General features: G+C 46.7%; 8 protein-coding genes across 8 annotated transcripts in view; 4 read left to right on the forward strand and 4 right to left on the reverse strand.

Annotated features, from left to right (window-relative positions):
- Positions 1–440: 440 nt before the first annotated feature.
- UREG_06549 (uncharacterized protein) lies at positions 441–4,577 on the reverse strand (the record flags this gene model as incomplete). Its single annotated transcript, XM_002583536.1, has 5 exons — positions 441–1,895; positions 1,946–2,127; positions 2,187–3,774; positions 3,829–3,943; positions 3,997–4,577. The coding sequence occupies 5 exons, from the start codon at positions 4,575–4,577 to the stop codon at positions 441–443; spliced, it is 3,921 nt and encodes a 1,306-aa protein (XP_002583582.1).
- Positions 4,578–5,743: 1,166 nt separating this feature from the next.
- UREG_06550 (uncharacterized protein) lies at positions 5,744–7,073 on the forward strand (the record flags this gene model as incomplete). The annotated part of the gene is made up of 2 exons (XM_002583537.1): positions 5,744–5,945; positions 6,004–7,073. The coding sequence occupies 2 exons, from the start codon at positions 5,744–5,746 to the stop codon at positions 7,071–7,073; spliced, it is 1,272 nt and encodes a 423-aa protein (XP_002583583.1).
- Positions 7,074–7,400: 327 nt separating this feature from the next.
- Positions 7,401–8,457, forward strand: UREG_06551 (uncharacterized protein; the record flags this gene model as incomplete). The annotated part of the gene is made up of 4 exons (XM_002583538.1): positions 7,401–7,445; positions 7,492–7,543; positions 7,617–8,319; positions 8,385–8,457. The coding sequence occupies 4 exons, from the start codon at positions 7,401–7,403 to the stop codon at positions 8,455–8,457; spliced, it is 873 nt and encodes a 290-aa protein (XP_002583584.1).
- Positions 8,458–10,333: 1,876 nt separating this feature from the next.
- Positions 10,334–11,810, reverse strand: UREG_06552 (uncharacterized protein; the record flags this gene model as incomplete). The annotated part of the gene is made up of 7 exons (XM_002583539.1): positions 10,334–10,725; positions 10,787–10,925; positions 10,974–11,084; positions 11,217–11,390; positions 11,442–11,551; positions 11,605–11,695; positions 11,787–11,810. The coding sequence occupies 7 exons, from the start codon at positions 11,808–11,810 to the stop codon at positions 10,334–10,336; spliced, it is 1,041 nt and encodes a 346-aa protein (XP_002583585.1).
- Positions 11,811–12,311: 501 nt separating this feature from the next.
- Positions 12,312–13,120, reverse strand: UREG_06553 (eukaryotic translation initiation factor 5A-1; the record flags this gene model as incomplete). Its single annotated transcript, XM_002583540.1, has 4 exons — positions 12,312–12,382; positions 12,447–12,579; positions 12,678–12,944; positions 13,103–13,120. 4 exons carry the CDS (start codon positions 13,118–13,120, stop codon positions 12,312–12,314), a joined length of 489 nt encoding a protein of 162 aa, XP_002583586.1.
- Positions 13,121–13,589: 469 nt separating this feature from the next.
- Positions 13,590–15,934, forward strand: UREG_06554 (uncharacterized protein; the record flags this gene model as incomplete). The annotated part of the gene is made up of 7 exons (XM_002583541.1): positions 13,590–14,061; positions 14,124–14,170; positions 14,230–14,574; positions 14,632–14,926; positions 14,974–15,752; positions 15,808–15,843; positions 15,893–15,934. The coding sequence occupies 7 exons, from the start codon at positions 13,590–13,592 to the stop codon at positions 15,932–15,934; spliced, it is 2,016 nt and encodes a 671-aa protein (XP_002583587.1).
- Positions 15,935–16,483: 549 nt separating this feature from the next.
- On the forward strand, positions 16,484–17,617 carry UREG_06555 (uncharacterized protein; the record flags this gene model as incomplete). Its single annotated transcript, XM_002583542.1, has 4 exons — positions 16,484–16,582; positions 16,647–16,772; positions 16,917–17,412; positions 17,439–17,617. The coding sequence occupies 4 exons, from the start codon at positions 16,484–16,486 to the stop codon at positions 17,615–17,617; spliced, it is 900 nt and encodes a 299-aa protein (XP_002583588.1).
- Positions 17,618–18,116: 499 nt separating this feature from the next.
- Positions 18,117–18,595, reverse strand: part of UREG_06556 (uncharacterized protein) — a gene marked incomplete at both ends in the record, with an annotated part of 1,631 nt that continues 1,152 nt past the window's right edge. Inside the window, 3 exons of the mRNA XM_002583543.1 lie at positions 18,117–18,145; positions 18,205–18,286; positions 18,352–18,477. Coding sequence (XP_002583589.1) covers positions 18,117–18,145; positions 18,205–18,286; positions 18,352–18,477 — 237 coding nt within the window. The remainder of the gene's footprint in view (positions 18,146–18,204; positions 18,287–18,351; positions 18,478–18,595) is intronic.

An 18,595-nucleotide genomic window follows, 5' to 3' on the forward strand; every position in this document is an offset into this window, starting at 1 on the left:
AGAGATGCCCCTCTTGATGAACGTCAGTTTGAACAAAGATTTTAAAGCCACAAACAAACTCGCCGCCTCCACTGACTAACTTGCTAGAAAACTTTTTTTTCAACGTGGGAAAGACTGGGGGCCCAAGCGAGCCACTCAGAGGTGCATCACAAGAACGATGAGCACGGAATTAAGCAGCAAACTTGAGTGCTTTTCACCGGAGATATTGAGGCCACGCCTAGATTCTCCCTGTTAACTAAGATGCAGCTGAGTCTTTGAACGCTGGATACAGAACACTCATGACTTTATCGCCTCCAATGCATTTCTCTACAATCTCAAGCAAGATATTAATCTAACCAGTAACTAGTTCTACCAGTCTAAGCGCACCACCACCCAGCAAAAATATTAATAGCCATGTTATGAAGCATTTGCACCGCCCTTTACCCTTGTTCCAACAGCTGCTAGAGCTCGATTCGAAGCAAGTCTTCCATCCAAGATATCGCAGCTGCAAACGGGTTTTCTGTATCTCCAACGACAGGCGTAACAAACTCCATGAATCTTTCCATCCTTCCGCTGCTATCAGCCGTAGATCTGTTGGTGTATGACGATGTCGTGTTTTTCCTCATCACCGTTTCTAAGAAGCGAATTCCATGCTCTACGACCCGACTCAAAATGTCTCCGTCAACATGCATGGACTCTGGTTTTGTGATCAGGGGAGTTAAATCCTCAGAGACCATCCTGCGCCGTTTTCTATACGGACATATGACCGGGTCTCCAAGGCAGATGTTTTGAATGAACCGAAGCAGTCGCCACTCGTTCTCTCCCAAGGTTGTAAATCTGTAAACTGTACCGTCCAACGCTGTGCCATATATGGTCTCAGGGCGTCCGGGGTGGTAAGGCCGGTGACTTGAAGTGAGTCGTATGACTGAATGAGGGACATGTGCAACAAAAAGCGGCTTTATCAGCTTTTCGTCCGGTAAAAGTGCTATTTCGGAAAACCCGATAATCGAACCGCCTCTGTTGGATGTCAAGACGATTTTGGTTTCACTCTGCAAATTCACAAGGTCCAAACCTTCCCTGTCAGTTCCATCCTGAGCAAGAAGCTCAAAATGGCTGTCCACAATCTTTAAAATGCAAAGTGAATGTCTTGCTGTTAAAACATAAACATATGGCTCTTTGACAGATATAGAGAGCGGTGTGGACTCCAGTTGGTAAGTTGCAGACCTTTGCCATCTTTTTGTAACAGGGTTAAGGGATTGATAGCGAACCCCGTCGCCAACTGCGATTATCAGGCCGGTTGGGTCGTATGCAGCTATTGCTCTAACCGGATGCTCGAACGTATGTATGTTCTTGACAATCGCGGTGATTTGCGCGGGATTATGGGGATTTGGACGGGCAGAAATGTATATTAATCGTCCCGGATATGTGCTGCGCAGCTGCGATGTTCCCACGATAATAAAATGGTAGACGTGTTCACCACTTGAGAAGTTCCAGTCAAACAGAGCAGTTATTTTCTCCCCGGACGCTCCTGTTGGCATCCCGCTCTGAATAGGCTGTAAAGGTTGACTTCGGTTTTGATTCAAATCAACAAATGACGGCGTGGACGGCTGTGAGTCTGGGTCAACAAAACAGAGTCTTGGGCGGCTATAGCACCTAGTATATTCGCCATCCTTTTGGTGACTCATGGAATTGTAGGCTACGACCAGTCTTTGCAAGTATTTGGAATAGGTCATCCGTCTAGGGCTGCCTGGAACGTAAATTTCCCGTGGAACGGGCTTTGGCAATCTCTCCAGGGTGCAAGCGAATAACTGATTCTCAGAAAAACATAACAGAGAACCTCCCAGCCCTCCTGGAGGCGAAATACGCTGTCGGTCGACGCAGGAAAAGAAATCAACTGCGCCCTGTATCCGGGACGGCTATGATAACAAAGTTAACAGGGGTATCTTTTGAACGCGGGCCAACTTACATTATTTTGATCCGTGATCAATATCTTTTCTAGCTTATATTCCATGCAATCATCGTCCTCAATAAACGATAGCCGCCAAATCCCAGAGCCACATGTTACAATAGCCATTGATCTATCCGACTCATAACCTCGAATACGAACAGGGGTGTCTCCGAGTTTGTACGGTGTTCCCTGGGTCAATCCTATAGAAGGCGTCAACATGCCTCTACTTTTTGATAAAACAGGGGATAACATGACATACCAAGTAAGGCATCTTTTGGTTCTCGTTCTATATTAAATGGAACCAATATGCCACCACGAAGGCCACAAAACAGGGTAGAAGTCTGAACCTCACCCTTGAGCGCAGAAACTAGCTTCAGATGCTCGCATGCGGTTGAATCCTGGTCTTTCATATCAGTGATATTTTGTTCAATAAGAGGGACTAAGCCTTGCGCATAATCGAGTCCAACAACAAGCAACTTTCCCTCGCTTGTGCCAATAAAAAGGAAGAAACGGGAGTTGATCTCTTCAATTGTTAGACAAATGGGTTCGTAAGTCAGGGTTAACGGTTGAGCAAATATGTCACATCGGATGCCATTAGCATTGACATCCAATGTTCGCACAATCACCTGAATTGTGTCATCAGAACGGACTATTGTCGCAAGGAGAGATAGATGACTGTTAATGGTAGCCGCAATTATTCTTTCCGAAAGGCCTTGCAGCTTCATTGAGAATCTTAGAGATTCATCTCCTAATACAGCCAGGTTAATGGACACATTGGTAATCTGGATGAGCAATCGATTGGCGGTGCTGGAGGCTGCAAGTGTTGGAGCACTGAGATTCAGCCCAGAGCTCTCCTCATCCAGTGCGTAGAGCTCTTCCGCTGCATCGACCGGAATAGATATCAACGACGATGACAGTGGAGTAGAAATCAAACAAAATGTAGCCCCCGTTGACGTATTTGGTATGGCCCAGAGATCAACAATGCTGGCCGCATCTTCTTGGTCGATAACCAGGCCTATTCGTGCCTCCAGTCCGTATCTTAATTCTATAATGGTACCTCGATGGCTGCCCACGCCAGAACAGGTAAAAATCCGATCGTAAGACGGCCTGGGCGTCCGAAACTCGACTGGAGAAGCTGTTGAATTGCGCTGCATGGACCCTCTTACAATTACAGAATCCAAAGCCGGAGCCCAATTGGCGATTCGCTGTACACACCTCAGCGGTTTTCTCGGTTCTGCAATGAACAAACCGCCAGTGCTCATGCTGCCAGTTGCAACGAATAGGTCCCCTGCTTCAAAACCGCCATCCAGAATGGCAAATCCAGTATCGAGATTACAGTCCAAAAAGCCAAGCACGGAATTCCGCGCAACGGCGCCGTCTTTTATTTCCAAATACAAAATTTCTCCATCTTCACGGCAGAGGTAGATGTCATCGAACTCTTTATTACGGATACCGTGCCTCATGGGCCTGGTCCATTGTGTCCAGATAAGGTCACTCGACTCAAGGTCTGCTCTTGGCGGCAGTGAGTACTTTCTAGCAGGATTGTTCTGCTCCACGACATCTGTAAAAATGTGAACTATGGTAGGAGTGATGAGCAAAAATGACGTCGACTGGATCAAGGGAACTAGAATAGGAGGAGCTCCCCATTCTGGAGGTAGTCTTCTTCCGCCCGCGATTTTGGGCCTCACAGAACGCAGATTTTGTGCTGTGTTCCAATGGTAGAGTACCGCGTGCACACCCGTACTCCGAGAGACAAGTAAGAGCAGGATTGCTATGTCAGGATCGCTAGCTTTCGGGTAAAGAAACTCCATTTTTAGAATGTCACCGTCCGTGCGAAAAAACCGCTCCTATAGACACCACGATTAGCTAGTTTAGGAAATAAGAATTAAGAAGAACCACACTTCTTGAATTGGGTTAACCGGCCCGCATTTCATTTCACGTTGCAATATTAGAGGAGGCTTCAGCGAAAATATGCCAAAGAACTTGTGGGTTGCGGAAATCGCCATTGCCCTGGATCTACATACTGTCAGGTATTTCGCTACACATGAAGGCAAACAAGGCCTACTCACCGAGGATCCACTGTAATATTCTTGCCATATTCTTCTAGAGAACTTACGTCCGCGGGTAGCGGGCGCCGGGCGTGCACAAATTCATGAAGCCCTCGGCGCAATTCCCTAGCGTAGAGGAATATCATCTCCTTTGATGCCAGCACCAGGACAAGAATTTGAGGAGCCAGGTTTACAACATCTAGCATAGGATCATGCATAGTTTGTCCTCCGAGTCCTAATTGATCCTCTAATCCCAACTCTGGGCGCGTGTTTATGACCTTGGCGCCAACAATTTTAGCATCAAAATCGCTTTTCGTTATGACATCCTCCAAGTGTCCGCTAGAGACAAGCTCTTTAATTTGAATAAAATTGTCTCCGACAAACACGACGTCGTTTTGTCTTTGATGTCGAATACGTGCAGGGAGCACCCATTGGATCGCCGGGCCTTGGACAACCGTTCTAGAAAGTAGGCCTGTAGTTGGAACGGTGACTCGAGTGGTCACGGGTATGCTTGCTTCGCGATTTCTTGCCAATATCTCGCCAATTCCAACCCTTCTTGTGGCCCATTCACCGTTCACGAGGTAGGTGGTTTGAAGGGACATTGCTCGCGTACCAAGATTAATGGGTCGTCCTTGGGAAAAATGCTATTAAGGATGGGAATATCAAAAGGGGTCTCAAAAGTATTATATATCAAGAACGTATCAGAGTCCGCAAGTAAATGTCTGTTTTCTAGTGCAATGCACTTGTGAAAATGAAACAAGTAGCGACCAGTTCGCACAACCTGCCCAATGTTGAAAAATGAGAAAGAGCCAGGTCATCGACAACAGAAGCTACGCTCAGTTGTCAAGCACAGTAAAAGCTAAACGATCCTAATATCAGTTTTTTGCCGATAATATAGGAATGGGATGACAGACCTGCAAATATGCCGTGCACCAACGGCGTTCTCATCTAAAGGATGCAACCATAATAATACTATCCAAACAAGCAGGTTGCAGGGCCAGCTATGTTTCATGCAGCAAGTGTAGTCCGTGAGAAATTTGGAACCAGGCAGTCTCTTCAGCCTTGGACACCCATGCGCAAGCGAACTTGGTCGGATCTAAACAAGCGATACCTAGGTGGTTCATCAACTAGGTTGACTGGGTGCTCCTGATGGTATCACAGTTCCAGCTTGAGATTGTGAACAGAGATTATTGCCTCTTCAAAGCGGGTGAACAGCTCTTCTTCCCTGACCAAAAGTCTCAAGATGATGAGTTCTTTAGATATCAGCCCAGAAGTCCCACCTGGCTGTAATATAAATTTGTTACTAGCGCTGAAATATGCACACGCAATGTCAGCCAATGACGCACGCTTTCGGCTCGCGGCGCCATGTATTTTGGAGCTTCTATTGGTGGAATTGCCGCCAGTGGAAATACTTGTATCTTTCAGCGTATTTGGGTTACCAAACACCGTCAGCCTGAAAAAAACACGCCAAAGAAGACAAGAAACCTCCAACCCTCTCGCAAAAAGACTCTCTGATTTAGTTTGATATCTTATGTGTCTCTGAAAGGAGTCTTTGAAGTGCTCATATCCTTCCGCACCTTCACTCGACTACTTCATCTCTTCTCGGGACATACGGGACCACGTCTAATCGGTCAACTACTACTTCAAACTGGGCAGCATCTTAATATATCCCGGCTTAACTATACTTCACATTTTACATTTTTGATTCTACTTGGTGGAATAGACCAACCTATGCTTTTAAGAGTTCACATGAATCGTGGCAGCCATGATGGTTCATGAAAGAGCAGCAGACGAAACTTTCAACAATTCAACTCTAAACACATCAGAAACTGGAAACGGAACTGTCACTAGTCATTCGACTAAAAAGGATGATATTCTTCGGAGTTGCCGCGAGAAAGATGTGGATGCCTTAATCTCTCTTGCAACTTCGGATGGAGGATTGCTACATGATGATCTTCGCAAACTCGCATGTATGGAGCCTCTCAATGTCATCGGAAATTTACTTGAGGCTTACCCATCCGTTTTCAGGGCCAATCCTGCTTGGATGTGATCAAACTTCACCCGCGCAAGATTCATCTGCGCTCGATGATCTTCCGAGGCATGGCGACGAAGATCAAGTTAGGCTGGATGTCAATCGTGCTTTTATATACTACCCAAATTGTGAGGCAGTTGATAGATCGCTAAAGCATATTAACATGCTGATATGTTACAATCCAGGTCAAACGGATAACCACTTACAAGCCAAGAAAGAAGATCTCTTCACCTTAATCATATCCATTCTCAGAAGACGACCTAGGCTGTGCTATTTCCAAGGATACCATGACATTGCACAGGTCCTACTACTGGTCTTGGGGCCAAAAGCCTCGGTTCCCGCAGTCGAGCGGATATCACTCTTTCGAATACGTGACTACATGCTGCCATCCCTTTCACCAGCTGTGAAGCACCTTCAGCTGCTGCCAGCGTTACTACACTGCGCGGACCTCAAGCTGTACCAGCATTTGTCTGGAACCCAGCCTTTCTTTGCCCTCGCTGCGACTCTCACGCTCTATGCTCACGATATCCAAGAGTACAGCGACATTGCGAGATTATATGATTTCATACTATCTCATGAGCCAGTGGTTTCGATATATTTGTTTGGTTCAATCATTCTCTCCAGGAAACAAGAGCTTCTTGAAATACCTGTCGACGAGCCGGAGATGATACATTTTACCCTTTCAAAACTACCACAGCCGCTCGACTTGGAGATACTAATATCCAGCGCTATGGATTTGTATAAAAGTTATCCTCCCGAATCATTACCTTTCCGTGTTTGGAGAAATATATCCCCGAACAGTGTCCTGAAAACGTCCCGTAATCTAGCACTGGAGGCTAGCCCTGGGGATGCAGAGGACCTCTTTCAGAAGCAAACGAGTGAGCTCCGGCGGGATGAGAAGAGGCAGAAAGTGCTCGTTTTTCTACGGAGTCATTCTCGAATGTTCGGCTCGGTTGGGCTCGCAATATTCGTCGGCGTCCTCTCATACTGGATTGCGAGGAACAATGATGATGTTTCCAGAACATGGCGATCCTTCACTGGCCGCATAGTGTCAGCGATTTGGTAAATGTTTACCTATTACTTATAACTTTTGGAGCGTCGAGATATGGTTCGTGCTTGAAGCAAATATCCTATCTGTTGCCAAATTTAGAAAACCTGTATTTATAGAATATGAGCCAATAACGAATATCGTTTCCATTTGCATCTAGCACCCTGTCTTCTTCGCTCATTGCAGTGTACATTCTTAGGGCTGAGTGCTATGCTGCTGTGAACTTGGTTACGGCCACGGCCAGTGCGTGGCGATTAAGAGCTCTTCTCCACGTAATCCGAACCTCAAAGACGACCAACGCCATCACGCCTACAAATCTCCAGCTTCAGGCTTCACTTTCTCATCATGGCTAACCGCGGCTACGACGTTGTCGTAGATGTAGATGCTGAGGTGAGCTAAATGTCCAACGCTTACAGGCCTTAACTGACATATCTAGGGTGACCTTGGACATACCGACCTTCAAGAGGATTTAGAATTCCATAACTCAAGTAGGCAGCAACATCACCTCTCTGCGCCGATTATCATGTCATGCTAACAGGGTCCCCTTCGATGAGTTGGTAGATTTTGACGACAATTCCCGCAATCCCAACAAATCCCACCCGGACTCGACACCTTTTCTTGGTGGCTCCTCTCGACGAGGGACATCGCCCGGCGGCACCCCTTCCAAACACGCCTTTTGGACAATATCATACTACGCCCAATATTTCGATGTCGATACTAGCGAAGTCTTTCGCCGCTGCACAGCGACACTGTACCCCCGCTCAAACTTCCTCGACGTTCTAGATGGCAATGCCGACCTTTACGGACCCTTCTGGATTGCAACCACCGTTGTAGTCATCCTCTTCCTTACCGGAACCATCTCGCAATATCTCGCCCGTGAAAAGAAGGGCCATTTCGAGTATGATTTCCGTCTTTTGTCCGGAGCAGCGGGACTCGTATATGGATACACTGGCGTTATTCCCATCGCCTTGTGGGGAGCCCTGCGTTGGTTCGGAAGCACTAGTGCAGACTTGATCGAATGCTGGGCTCTATACGGCTATGCGAATCTGATTTGGATTGCTGTTGCTTTGGTGAGCTGGAGCCCGCTTACAGCGCTTAACTGGGTGCTTGTGGGCGTCGGGTTCGGATGGACGGTGTTTTTCTTGCTGCGGAATTTGTATCCGGTGCTTAGCACGGCGGATACGAGGACGAGTAAGATTCTGTTGATATTGGTTATTGTGTTACATGCTGGATTGGCAATTGCGATTAAAGTACTTTTTTTCGCGTAAGTATTATCTTCGGTTTTGAAAAGTGCTCTAGAAGTTCTAATGCTAACTTTTCCAATAACAGCCACGGGAGTCCGGCGAAGAAACACAAGGATAAGGGCAAGGGCGATGACAAGGATGATAAAATGGTCTTCTAGTTCTGGCGGGACGTGGCTTACTTCGTTGCCTAAAACAATGGCCTATCCTGTCTATAAAGGTGTCCCCATTTGTATGAAAACACATGTATTCCGTATATGCCTGCCAATTAGCAGTACCGGGTTTCAGATATCCGTAGTCATGAAGAAGGAAATTGAACTTGTTGATTTCCGAGGCTACAAGGGACGTAAAAGACATTATAAAAACATGATCAAAGTCCCCTCTAAAACGCCCTGCGTCATCGCAACAAGTCCGCAAGCTGTGTTTCCACAACAAGGACCCAAAGCAACCACCGAAACAACCTGTTTACTTCAACTTCTTCTTTGGTCGGAGTTGGTTTGTGTGTCCGCACTTCTTCTTTCTACAGTTGGTGGCACGAGGGGGGAGGCGAGCCTAATAGAGATAAGGTCCCGTTATTTAGCAAATGTCGTTTTCCAGCGGCAGTCAAGGGGACCACTAATATATTCGAAGACATACATAGCACTTTCGGCAAATCATCTTGTCGCAGTTATATTTGCTGGCCAAAGCCTTGAGAGAAGGTTCGATGATACCACCACGGAGACGGAGGACGAGGTGAAGTGTGGATTCCTATACGATCATGAGGTTCCCAGTCAGACATGTCCACTGTGGAAAGGAATTCGGGCAATGATTTCAATCCCCTAAATCACGCCCGCGCATCGTTCTTCGATTTCATATCTCAAGCCATGATATTCCAAACTTCGGGATCTCGGATATATGTACCTTCTGGATATTGTAATCGCTCAAAGTACGGCCGTCTTCGAGCTGCTTTCCGGCAAAGATCAATCGCTGCTGGTCTGGTGGGATTCCCTCCTTGTCTTGAATCTTGGTCTTCACATTGTCGATTGTGTCGCTCGACTCCACCTCTAGGGTGATGGTCTTGCCGGTGAGAGTCTTGACGAAGCTATTCACAGCGGAAAATTCAGCGTCAGTAAATGGATACGCGATATCGATGTTTGACGTTTGGGCTTGGGTGGCGAGGGTTGTAACTGGGGATGACCTACATCTGCACTGGAAGTAGGCGCAAAAACGTCAGTAACGATGAACATGAGTTTGACAATATGATCCAGGTGATAGCGAACTTACTGGTTGCGGAGTTATCTGCTGTAGTCTACAGTCCTCTGCTTCGTCGTCACGAAGATCCAAGATTTGAAGGGTTCTTCGCTTAGCGGGTGGGTATGACAAAGGACACATCCAGCCCTAAGCCCTAATTTCTACTTTAAGGTGGTCCTTGGCATCCCCAGAGAACGTCAGGTCTTGAGAACAGACAAGAGGCATACTCCGCAACCTACGAAGTATGTTCGACGCGTTGGTCTTATGCCTGTTGACACTGTCAATTAACCGGATCGCTATATTTAAACTATCCTTCTTTCATCCCATAGTTAACTAATCCGCAACAGTAACCTCCCGTTTCTGCGACCTCGACTTGCTTTTACTCCTGCTTCTACTTCTACTCATACTTCTGCCCCCAACGCGCTGGATCTTATGCTCCGTATGGTAAGTGGCGTATATCATCGTTTCCACGGACACGCCTATGATTTTAGCAGCAGTGCTGTAGAACAGTTTCGCACTCTCCGGAAGTTGGTCCTCATTTCGGTAACGCTGATATGAACTGCCAGGACGAGCAACAGGCTCCGTCAGCGCAGCGATCTCAACATCTGTAATTATTCTTCTCGTCTTCATACTGGATAGGACTGTATGCAATTTCTTTGAAATTGCCGGGCTATCGTCATCACCATCCGGGGGCGGCATCGGAATAACCTCATCGGTGTCCACTCGAGTTGTTGGAAACATATCGGCGAATGGATTGGTACCTATTCACTTCTATTACTAAAGGAGTTGTGACGATGCTTGGCTCGTTCAAAACGCACCTTTCTTCGTATCAATCCACATCTTGCTGTACCAGTCCATATAATCATCTAACTGCACAGGTGTCATCTGAAAGACATCTGTCTCGTTAACTTCGATCTCATGGCCCTTGCCAATCCTCACACCAGATTTCCCTCGAAGATCAAATTCTTTCTGGGCTTCGGTCCATGCGTCCCAATCCATGACCTGGGCAGCAGGATCCTTCAAAGAATGTGGGTATCTTTTCAGATCATCAAAAGGGTAAAATAATTTTGTAGCCATAATCACAAGGCTCATCAGCTGAACTTCCGGCAAACAGGTTCGATTGAATCTCCCAAACTTTTCGGGGAACGAAAATTTGAAACCCGCCATTTCGTTGAGGCGATTTACCGCAGGATATATTTCTACTGAATAGATGTTAGTAGGAAGTCGATTCGAGAGGATTCTCAGACGGATGGCTCATACGAGGTAGGGCAAGCTGTTTAATATAGGAGAACAGCAGTAACGGCGAATTGATGGAAGGAAAGGTAACTCCAAACTCCCGAAAATATAGATCAGCTGAATTGGCAATCGCTCGATGGAACTGATCACCAGTAGGAGCATTCTTTCTCATGATTAACTTTCGGCTTTACAGATCACGGTAAAGACATACCTTTGGATCAAGAACGTTGTGATAAACAGCAGGAAGTCTTTCTTTCATGTCTTGAGGCACAAGGCGGCTTAATCTCAGAAAAGGGACCTCATCCCTGGCTATCCATCTGCACTGGAATGGTTAGCTCGGTTGAGATATTTCCAATAATGATACATCGGCGAATAACCTTTGAATGTATCCCACACTAATAGGTACCCTGAGTAATAGAGAGCCCAGATAGCACAATGCTAGAGAATCAATCACCTTGGGCGAATCTTTAAGCTTTCGCCTATGGTATGTGTACTCCTCGTCTTCAAGTTCAGTCCGCTCAGTCTGAGAACTGAACAGCTGTGAAGCAGTATCATCTGATTGATAATTGTCATCCTTTCTCTCAAAAAGCTTTTGAAGACGAAGTGTCCACAGATCTTTCACAATCAACTATCAGTAGGATTAGCAGTGTTTAATGCTCCTTTGCCGATATCTGCATACCTCAAGCTCTGCCGGTAATCCCTTCTGATGAATGAGTGTATGGCATTGCTTCCAGATAATAAGTTGATACACTTCTAAGAAGAGTTGGTACGCCTCGCTTCCAGAGTATTCTGTAACATTCGAGTCAATCATCGATTCAGGTCCTGAGCGGAGGTGCACTCACTCTTGGATAGTCGCTCAGTGGTTACTTTCTTCTGTCGAATTGTCCTCCCCTGTGTCCCAAAATCATCATCATCCGCAATCACTTGTCGGCCCTGGGAGGGTCAGCAAAAATGATTGCTCTTCTAACGGATCCTGAGATTGGGGAACTAGGATTTTTTGGGGGCTGCACCTCCTGTTGATGACCTTGTCGGCAAAACCATAGGCCATTTTCCAAATAGTAGCGCGTTTCACGGCACCCATCCTGCCCGCAGACGCCACGCTTCGTCTCTTCCATTTAGAGCACCATTGACTGAGGAATAAACAGTGAAAATGATTGAAACTGAAGCAAGTTCATATATAAATGCACTTATGGAGTAGTGAATGCTATACTCGTAGACGTTCGGCTAGTTTCACCAACCAAGACAAAAAAGAGTGTTTCATTGCCACCACACAATTTCATTCAATGAAAATACCTACCAACCGGTCTGATGATAGTTCACATTTTACAAGGCATAAACGTACAGAAAAAAATTTACACAAGGCTTTTTTATATTTCATCATTAATTTGTCATGCAGGAGCCGACATCAAAATGTCCGCTTGAGTAAAACAATCCGTCAATATCGGCGAACGGTCTTGGAAGTCTAGCACTGTTTCCAGGCGGGCAAGAACCAGCAAAACCCCAGCTTCTCCTAACAATATTCCACAACCAAGTAAAAGAGGGTCAAAGCTTAGGCAGTCTTGGGAGCTTCCTTAGCATCCATGGCGACTTCCTCGCCCATAGCAGTCAAGACAACAACATCTAAGAGAGGAATTAGCATTTAACAAAGAAGCGAGCAGCGACTACCCATGAAGGCTAAACATACTAGTATCCTTCTCTTCAACACGGAATAGTTTCTCAATCTTCTCGCCAACTTCACCCTCTGGAAGCTTGACATCATCCTTGGTGGAACCATCATCAGCCATAAGGGAAAGGTAGTTATCTTCAGAGATATCGATCTAAAATTAACCCATTAGTTAGATTTTGCCTTTTGCGCGCCGCGCCACCATCCAATTCCTATTTATTTAATTTTTTTTTTTTTTTGTGCCGAACTTACAAGCTGATATTCCTTGCGAGTAACGTTTGGGACCTCCATGTTGTGGGTGGAAGGAGAGAGATCTTCAAGCTTCTTGCCAGTGAAGATATCGAGAGCAACAAGGTGGACCTTTGCGTGACCGTGCTTTCCAGTCTTGGAGGTGGACATATCAACGATCTTGCAGGGGCGGCCCTTGATGACAACGAAACCGTTCTTTCTCAGGGCGGAGCATTGCATCGGATAAGTGGCGGAAGCGCCAGCGTCGGCGCTGTCGAAGGTATGTTCATGCTGTTGAGAACGAGAAAATCAGTAAAATATCCGACATGATCTGGGCCGTGCTGCTAAAAGTTGAGACGACTGAGGAGAAAAAAAGACCGATTTGTTCCAAGTGCGGGGGTGCGCGTGCCCCCTTTAAAAGCCACATGAACAAGGAAAAACTTGCTTACCTGCGCATCGTCGGCCATGGTGATGGATATTTGAAAGTAAGATGAAACGGTGACTTGGTGTTGAGAAAAAGGAAGGCCGACACGCAGGGAACAGATGGACGATGAAGGATGAATGAAGAAAGGTGTAATTCTGATGAGGGACTGGATTTATTAAAAAATGAGTGGAGTGACATTCTTAACCAGCTGTGGCCTCTGAAAACCTTGGCTTCTGGAGGGGTAACCGACGCTTATCCTCTTTGGGCCAGATCGCATAGTTTGCTATGTTTGCACATTCTTGCACGCTTGGTCTTTATGGTTGGCCGGGTATGCCTTGTCCGTACGAAAAATACCGTAATGGGATTACGTACAGGCGGCCGATGCTCTAGCAAGCTCATGATGCATATCAGCTACAAGACACCATGTCCCTCCTTACATATGCTATGTGAGTAAATATTGCCGACGATACTCCTTGATGGAGTTATGATTCCTAGTTGAATGGTCGCAAATCATGTGGCTCGATCGTTTTTCAGGCCATTCAACTGCCTCTGCAGCCACTCCGCCCTTCCATCGACAGGCCTCTCCTACTCCGCGCCCGTCGCCGCTGCGTGCAAATAATCAACCTTCCCGTCCACCATTCAATGCACGATCCTCGTCTCTATCCCTTGCTTCGGTTGTCAATGCGTCCTCAACGTCGTTGCCGGGCACCCTGCGTCAAACAAATGGGTCAACGCTGAGAGTAAGCGCGGCAAGGGAATCAAATGCTTCGGACCCTCTCGAGGTTTTACAAGACATAATTGGAAAACAAAGAGAGCTAGATGGATCGAAAAGTGCTGAAGCTGATGAAAATCCCCTGGAAAGGCCAGGCGATCTCGTTGATAACATCGATTTTGGCGGACTGAGTCTAGAAGATTTTGTAGTGCAGAGAAACGATCGAGCAAGATTTTCGAACGACGATCAGACGTACCAATCCGCTGAGCAGTGTGAGTTGCAGCTACCTAACTGCTCTGGAGGATGGGCGGGTTAATCAGTGTCAACTTTACAGATGAGAAAGAACGAGAACGATTCCAGGAGCTCCATCACTCGATCACGGTACATAGACCCTGTCGGCTAACGCCTACGATTCCATGCTCACGGTTTATTTTATGTAGGGATGCGAGGACGTCCTGAAATCTGTGGAGACGTATCTCCTCAAGTTCCAAACCGAGCTTGGTGCCGTATCTGCGGAGATTGAAACGCTTCAATCGCGCTCGTCTAAATTGAACTCTCAACTTGCAAACCGCAAGAACGTAGAGCAACTACTTGGTCCAGCCGTCGAGGGGATTGCCATATCACCGCGTACGGTTAGAGTCATATCGGAAGGCCCCATAAATGCGGATTGGATAAAAGCTTTAAAGGAAGTCGATAGCCGATCAACAGGCATCATCAATAGCTCGTTCAACAATACTAAAGCAGTCGAAGATGTGAAACCGTTGTTAACGGATTTGAAAGATAAAGTAAGCCCCCTTTTTACCATGTTTAGACGACTTTTGCTTGTGCTAACTCCTCCCAAGGCTGTGGAAAGGATTCGCGATTATCTGGTCGCACAGATCAGGGCCATAAGGTCGCCGAACATTAACGCACAAATTATTCAACAGCAATCCCTTGCCAAATATAAGGAATTATACGGCTTTCTATCTTTTCACCAGCCAAGTTTGGCTGAAGAAATCACCCAAGCTTACGTGAACACAATGAGATGGTACTACCTTTCGAATTTTACACGATATAACCAGGCATTGGACAAACTAAAAGTCCATTCTATGGACCGCAATGACCTGCTGGGTGGTGAACCGGTTCTTCAGAAAGGATGTACGTTAAACGCTGTTATATGTCGAGATTCGACTAATGCGATCTAGCAACCCCTTTTCCTAGTGGACGCAACCCACATTCGTCTCATGACCCCTTTACGCTCGGACGGCGGATAGATGTTCTCAAATCAAACAACCCAATGGCGCTAACATCATACCTTGCAGAAGAAGACAAATCCCAACACGGCATTGAAGTTCCTTTTAGAAATTTCAATCTCGCTTTGATCGATAATATTTCGGCGGAATTCTCTTTCATGGCAGAAACGTTTGCAGCCAAATCGATCCATCTAGCTTCGCGAAAGATAATGTCAATATTTGAGCCGGTCTTCGCTCTAGGTCACAATTTAACAAAACAATTAATCGATAACACAACGGACTGCCTCGGCATCCTTCTTTGTGTCCGGCTCAATCAGCAATTTGCGTTTGAGTTGCAGCGTCGCAAAGTCCCCGTGGCTGACGCGTATATAAACGGCATCAACATGCTCTTGTGGCCTCGATTTCAGATAATCATGGATATGCATCACGAGTCCTTGAAAAGGGCGTCCTCATCATCCACTCGAGGAAGCGTCTCGGCACTATCGTTAACCGGGGGCGACAAACAATCCCTAGCGCCGCATTTTTTGACTCAAAGATTTGGCCAATTCCTTCATAGTATACTCCAAATGAGCATTGAAGCAGGAGCAAATGAACCCATCTCAAGCAGCTTGGGGCGATTAGCCAACGAATTTGATACTTTATTGGCGAAGCTTAGCAAAGCTAGTGGCGACGCAAAACGCAGAGAACGCTTTTTGTTCAACAATTATTCTCTAATACTCACTATCATTAGTGTACGAGCCCCTTTGTTATCAGTTTGGTTTATCCATTACTAACGACTACCACTAGGATACAAAGGGTGATCTCGCTCAAGAACAACAGACAGTAAGTGTGAAGTCGCCTGTGCTTGCGTCGGTTACTAAAATACATCTAGCACTTCGAGTCGATGATCAACGGTCTTGGTGGCAAGTCATAGACATGCATAGTTATATGGTGCCTAGAAATGGCATATAGCGTAACAGCGCGGGTTTTGGGTTTTAGAGGAGTTGAAGTGCTTAAGAAGGCCTTAAGCAGAACATAGCAATGAATGTAATGATTTTGATATAGCAATTTAAACAGCACAAGACTTTTCCCCCAAAGCCGTACTTCACTTTTGAGCCACGCAGTGGCAGTTTTCACTCCTAGAGTTCGAATCGTCTGGCCCATTAAGGCTGAACCAACAGGATAAATTAAAAACCACTTGTCGACCTCGTTTACTACTACCGTAGCTCCTGCCTAGGACCTTTCACTGCTCATCAAACATCCGCCTGTCGAATATGTTGATGCCAGGATGTGGGATCGCATCGCCGAATCCCCAACCGCCGATTGCCGAGCGCAGCAACATCTCGTTCGGGCACAATGCCTCAATGCGATTCTTTTTGTGAGCTGAAGCTGTAAACCTAGAGCGCCTGATTTTTAAATATCGTGCCTTTGCACCAGAAGGACTGGCTTCTCATCATCAAGCGCGGCAAGCTCCACTCCCCCCATGCGATCTAGAGCAGCTGCCACACTTGCGAATGGATTACCCAGGCGTGGGAGACAGTTCTCGACATCAAGGCGGTTAAACGCAGATTTTACTCATGCCGTAAGTGAATTCCATTGGTGATTCAATTTATCTGCTAGATTGTATTTGTTTAATTGTAATCTAGGTGATCGGGGCAGGTGTTGTTGGACTCGCGGTAGCACGGCAGCTGGCGGGCAGGCAAGGCGCGTCTACCATTCTGCTTGAGAGGCATGGTGCTGTGGGCACCGAAACAAGCAGTCGAAATTCAGAGGTGCGTTCCCTTTTCTCTGATTGCACCGACCAAGTGGTTACGAAGCTCTGTTCCGGTCTTGCCCCTCTTCTCCCCCGGCGGAATCTCGCATCCCGAAGCTAGGAAAGATCAAGGCTGATAAGCGCTTCTATTTGCTCTCTATAGGTCATACACGCTGGTCTTTATTACGGCACAGACACGTTAAAGACAACTTTGTGCTTAAAGGGTCGGGAACTCCTGTACTCTCTCTGCCAGAAACATAACATCCCCCATCGCCGTACCGGCAAATGGATTCTTGCGCAAAACGAGCAGCAATGGGACGAATGCCTTAAGCTTCACTCCCACGCAAAGAATATAGGCGTACCCACGCGTTTCGTCAGCTCTGAGGAAGCGGCGAGGAGAGAACCGGACGTGCAGGCGCTCGGGGGCATAGTGGAGTCCCCAACCACAGGAATTGTGGACAGTCATGCTCTAATGACATATTTACACGGTGATTTCGAAGACAGAGGCGGTGACTGTATAGTCCAGACCGCCGTTACGGATATCCAGCCTGTGAATGGCGGGAAGGGTGGGTATCGAATATATACCGGCTCTGGGGGTGCGTCAGAAGCCTCTATCACGACAGAAACGGTCATCAATTGCGCAGGTCTCGAGGCATGCAGTATAAGTAATATGATACTACCAAAGGAAAGACACCGGAAAACTTATTATGCGAAGGGGACATATTTCTCCTACTCAGCATCGGCCCCGAAACCGAATACACTCCTATATCCAGCGCCAAACCCAGGGCTGGGAGGACTGGGAACGCATTTAACGTTAGACATGGCGGGACGTGTACGCTTTGGGCCGGATGTGGAATGGGTTAGTGATCCAAATGACCTTAGACCTAGCCGAGCACGATTACAACAAGCCCTTCCGGAAATAAAGGCTTTTCTGCCTGGGATCAACGTTGATGCTATTGATATGGATTATTGCGGGATCCGGCCCAAACTTTCAAAGCTGGCGTCAGTATCAAAAGGGAAAGGGTTTCAAGATTTTGTCATTCAAAAGGAAGAGGGTTTTCCGGGATTTATCAACTTGCTTGGAATCGAAAGTCCGGGGCTGACCAGCTCCTTAGCGATTGCTGAGATGGTTGAGGATCTCCTATATCGATGAGTTGAATTTACTGACGAGTGGTCGCATATCTCCTTTATTTTGTTTGGAAAAGCGCCCTGAAGATATCCCTTTTAGATAACTAGAGAAATTCATCATTAACTAATTAGTTAGTTACCCAACCTGTCCGTTAGCCCAGACAAGCGTCTCTCATCAACCCAGAAAGCTCGATTATCATTTCCAGAAGCAAAAAGGAGCCTGTCTTGCGATTCTTCAGTAATAACCACGTACCATGGCCCTCACTACAAGCCTGTTAGTTAGCCATATTCGAATGAAAACTCGAAACCAAGTTACCACTTACCAGCCTGAAGATCCGGATGCGACTTGTCCCCTCCTAGTGCCCGAGTAGCAATAGCTTCTTCCTCCTCCGGTCCTACATTATACTAGACAACTAGTTAGTACCAAGGCAAGCAACTTCGAAGATATCATATATCACTAATTTACTCACCTCCGTCAACGTCGATTTAAGCCCCACGTCTTCAACCAACTCCCCGATCGCATCACCAACTAAATGCGCATCCCTCTTCCAGTCCCCAGTCGTCTGCTTTCCAACATACGGCAATATTTTCGCAATCTGTTTCGCGTCATCCGGCGATCTATCCGCTTTGAAATGGACGGCCGGAGCAAGTGTGATACAGGAAGTGATGCCGTGCGGGATTCCATACGTAGCACCGATAACATGCGCGATGGGA

The sequence above is a fragment of the Uncinocarpus reesii genome, genomic scaffold (assembly GCF_000003515.1).
Source record: "Uncinocarpus reesii 1704 scaffold_4 genomic scaffold, whole genome shotgun sequence".
Lineage (NCBI taxonomy): Eukaryota > Fungi > Ascomycota > Eurotiomycetes > Onygenales > Onygenaceae > Uncinocarpus > Uncinocarpus reesii.